The 2,963-nt window shown below is 43.2% G+C and overlaps 1 protein-coding gene across 1 annotated transcript in view; it reads right to left on the reverse strand.

The window, feature by feature from the left end:
- The window catches only part of LOC102193938 (NACHT, LRR and PYD domains-containing protein 12-like), a 15,710-nt gene extending 13,505 nt beyond the window's left edge, over nt 1–2,205 (reverse strand). The window contains exon 1 of the mRNA XM_013915949.1: nt 1,125–2,205. Coding sequence (XP_013771403.1) covers nt 1,125–1,985 — 861 coding nt within the window. The 5' untranslated portion in view covers nt 1,986–2,205. The remainder of the gene's footprint in view (nt 1–1,124) is intronic.
- Between the last annotated feature and the right edge of the window lie 758 nt (nt 2,206–2,963).

The raw sequence follows: 2,963 nt of genomic DNA on the forward strand, positions 1-2,963 counted from the left end.
ACCCTCAAGCTCCCAGGCCTCTGGTAGAGGACCCGAGCTTGAAGGATAAACCGCCCGCAGGGGCGTGCTGGGTGTTTTTTGTATATGTATATATATATATGTAAGTATTTCTCAGGTGCATTGAATAGATAGAATAAACTGTAGAAAACTAAACAGCAGAAAGAAGAAGAGAAATAACAATTTTAACATAAACCAGTGGCACACTCAAGGGCCTGATCAACCCTGGCAGGGCCTCCTTGGATGAGCGTGTCTAGTGATAATGGCCGAAACGCCGATGAATCCAAGGTCCTCTACTGACGATGTGTCCCAAATTTTAATATGATAATTTAGATCAGATATTTAATCCCTAAACCTAACCAAGGAAAAATGGCAGATTAGACTGGGTAAAAAAACGAAAGTTATACATTTAGCCGACCTCAGACTTTCCAGTTTACAATGTGGACTTTGTAATGCAGCAAACAGAAGTTTCATACCGGAATCCTGAAGGTTGTTGTTACTCAGGTCAAGCTCTCTCAGCCTAGAGGACTGACACCTGAGAACTGAGGACAGAGCTTCATAACTTCTCTTTGAGAGGAAACAGCCATTAAGTCTGAAAAAAGAAAATCACCTACATTTATCACCATGTCCTAGACGTTTGGGAGAATGGAATGGATTTTTATTAGATATTTCATAGGGCCGCACAATCACAATAGATAGATAAGCAGCAGTTCAGTGTTACTGCTATGAAGCATTAAAAACATCTTGTATTTGACTGTAAATACTATCTAAAATACGTTAAAATTTCAAGGGATAGTGCTTTTAGTTTCTTCTTTTTTTTCCCTTTAAAATCCACAGGACAGTTTTTTTTTAACTAGAATAGATATTTAAAAACTAAAAGTATAGTCACATGTTTACTTACAGAGCTTTTTTGGAGGCTTTGATCACTGGCAGCAGCCTCAGAAGAGCCTCCTCTGAAGCAGAGTATTTCTTCAGGTCAAACACATCCAGATCTTTTTCTGATGACAGTAAGATGAAGACCAGAGCTGACCACTGAGCAGGAGACAGTTTATCTGTAGAGAGACTTCTTGATCTCAGAGACTGTTGGATCTCCTCCACTAGAGAACAATCATTCAGTTCATTCAGACAGTGGAACAGATTGATGCTTCTCTCTGCAGACATATCCTCACTGAGCTTTTTTTTAATGTACTGGACTGTTTCCTGATTGGTCTGTGAGCTACTTCCTGTCTGAAGCCTCGCAGGAGAGTCTTACTGGCCTGCAGTGAAAGACCCAGGAGGAAGCGGAGGAACAAATCCAGGTGTCCATTTGGACTCTGTAAGGCCTTGTTCACAGCACTTTGGTGGAGAGATTGAAGTTTTGGTTTGTCAAATAATTTAGAGAATTTGAGGGTTGTTTGTTGTTCTTCCAGCAGATTGAGTCCAGACATGATGAAGGTCCGATGGACATGAAGAGCAGCCAGAAACTCTTGAACACTCAGATGGATGAAGCAGAACACCCTGTCCTGGTACAGTCCTCTCTCCTCTTTAAAGATCTGTGTGGACACTCCTGAGTACACTGAGGCTGCTCTGATATCGATGCCACACTCTGTCAGGTCTGATTCATAGAAGATCAGGTTTCCTTTCTGCAGCTGATCAAAAGCCAGTTTTCCTAGATACTTAATCATCTTCCTGTTCTTGGGACTCCAGTGTGGATCTGTGTTAGCTCCTCCATCATACTTGACCATCTTCATTTTGACCTGAACCACCAGGAAGTGGGTATACATCTCAGTCAGGGTCTTGGGCAGCTGTCCTCCCTCTCTGGTTTTCAGCACATCCTCCAGAACTGTAGCAGTGATCCAGCAGAAGACTGGGATGTGGCACATGATGTGGAGGCTTCCTGATGTCTTTATGTGGGAGATGATCCTGCTGGCCTGCTCCTCATCTCTGAATCTCTTCCTTAAGTACTCCTCCTTCTGTGGGTCAGTGAACCCTCTGACCTCTGTCACCATGTCAACACAATCAGGAGGGATCTGATTGGCTGCTGCTGGTCGTGTGGTTATCCAGAGGTGAGCAGAAGGAAGCAGTTTCCCCCTGATGAGGTTTATCAGCAACTCATCCACTGAGGTGGACTTTCTAGGATCAGTTAGGATTGTTGTTTTGTGGAAGTCCAGAGGAAGACGACACTCATCCAGACCATCAAAGATGAACACAACCTGGAAGTCTTCAAAGCTGCAGATTCCTGCTTCTTTGGTTTCAGTAAAGAAGTGATGAACAAGTCCCACCAAGCTGAACTTCTCCTCTTTCAGCACATTCAGCTCTCTGAACACAATATTCCAGAAACACGCTTTGCCGATCCGATCATAGCACTTCCTACATTGGAATAGACATCAGTGTGAACTAAAGGGCTTTGGAGAGTGATGTAACGAGAGGGGGCGTGGCTAGGATTTTTGGTTGAGGTGCCATCTTTCTGGGCCAAACAAAGTTCAAGCGAAAGAGGAGCGAAAGCACACACATCAGCCATAGTTCGCACTTGCTGTGTGGTCGGCTGTAATGTTCGATCGCACGACCGGCAAGGGAATAAGCTTGAGAATGGTATATCTTTTTATGCTTTCCCAACCCGGAAGCAACATGAGGGAGCTCATGTATCGGATGTTACCAAGAGAAGACGTCTAGCCTGGATAGCTGCTGTGAGACGAGCTGATATCCAGTTGTCTTGTATCTCCAAATATCTGTTGGTGCTCAAGACATTTTCATTCCGGTAAGTTCTAAATATGTTCATATCACTATTTATAGCTTATTAGTTTTATTTTCGATGCACTCTGAGGTCATAGCAAATTACAACAAACATCCTACTGAGTGATTTTGCAGAATTACTCTCTATTTATAGAGTTGCTAATTATTTGGCATTATTGCAGCAAACCAGCCTATGAAATGGATGAAACACATCGTGACTGAGTTCCAGCGCTACACAAGAGACCTGCTTCAAA

The sequence above is a fragment of the Pundamilia nyererei genome, unplaced genomic scaffold, assembly GCF_000239375.1.
Source record: "Pundamilia nyererei isolate P.nyererei 1_Seehausen unplaced genomic scaffold, PunNye1.0 scaffold00406, whole genome shotgun sequence".
Lineage (NCBI taxonomy): Eukaryota > Metazoa > Chordata > Actinopteri > Cichliformes > Cichlidae > Pundamilia > Pundamilia nyererei.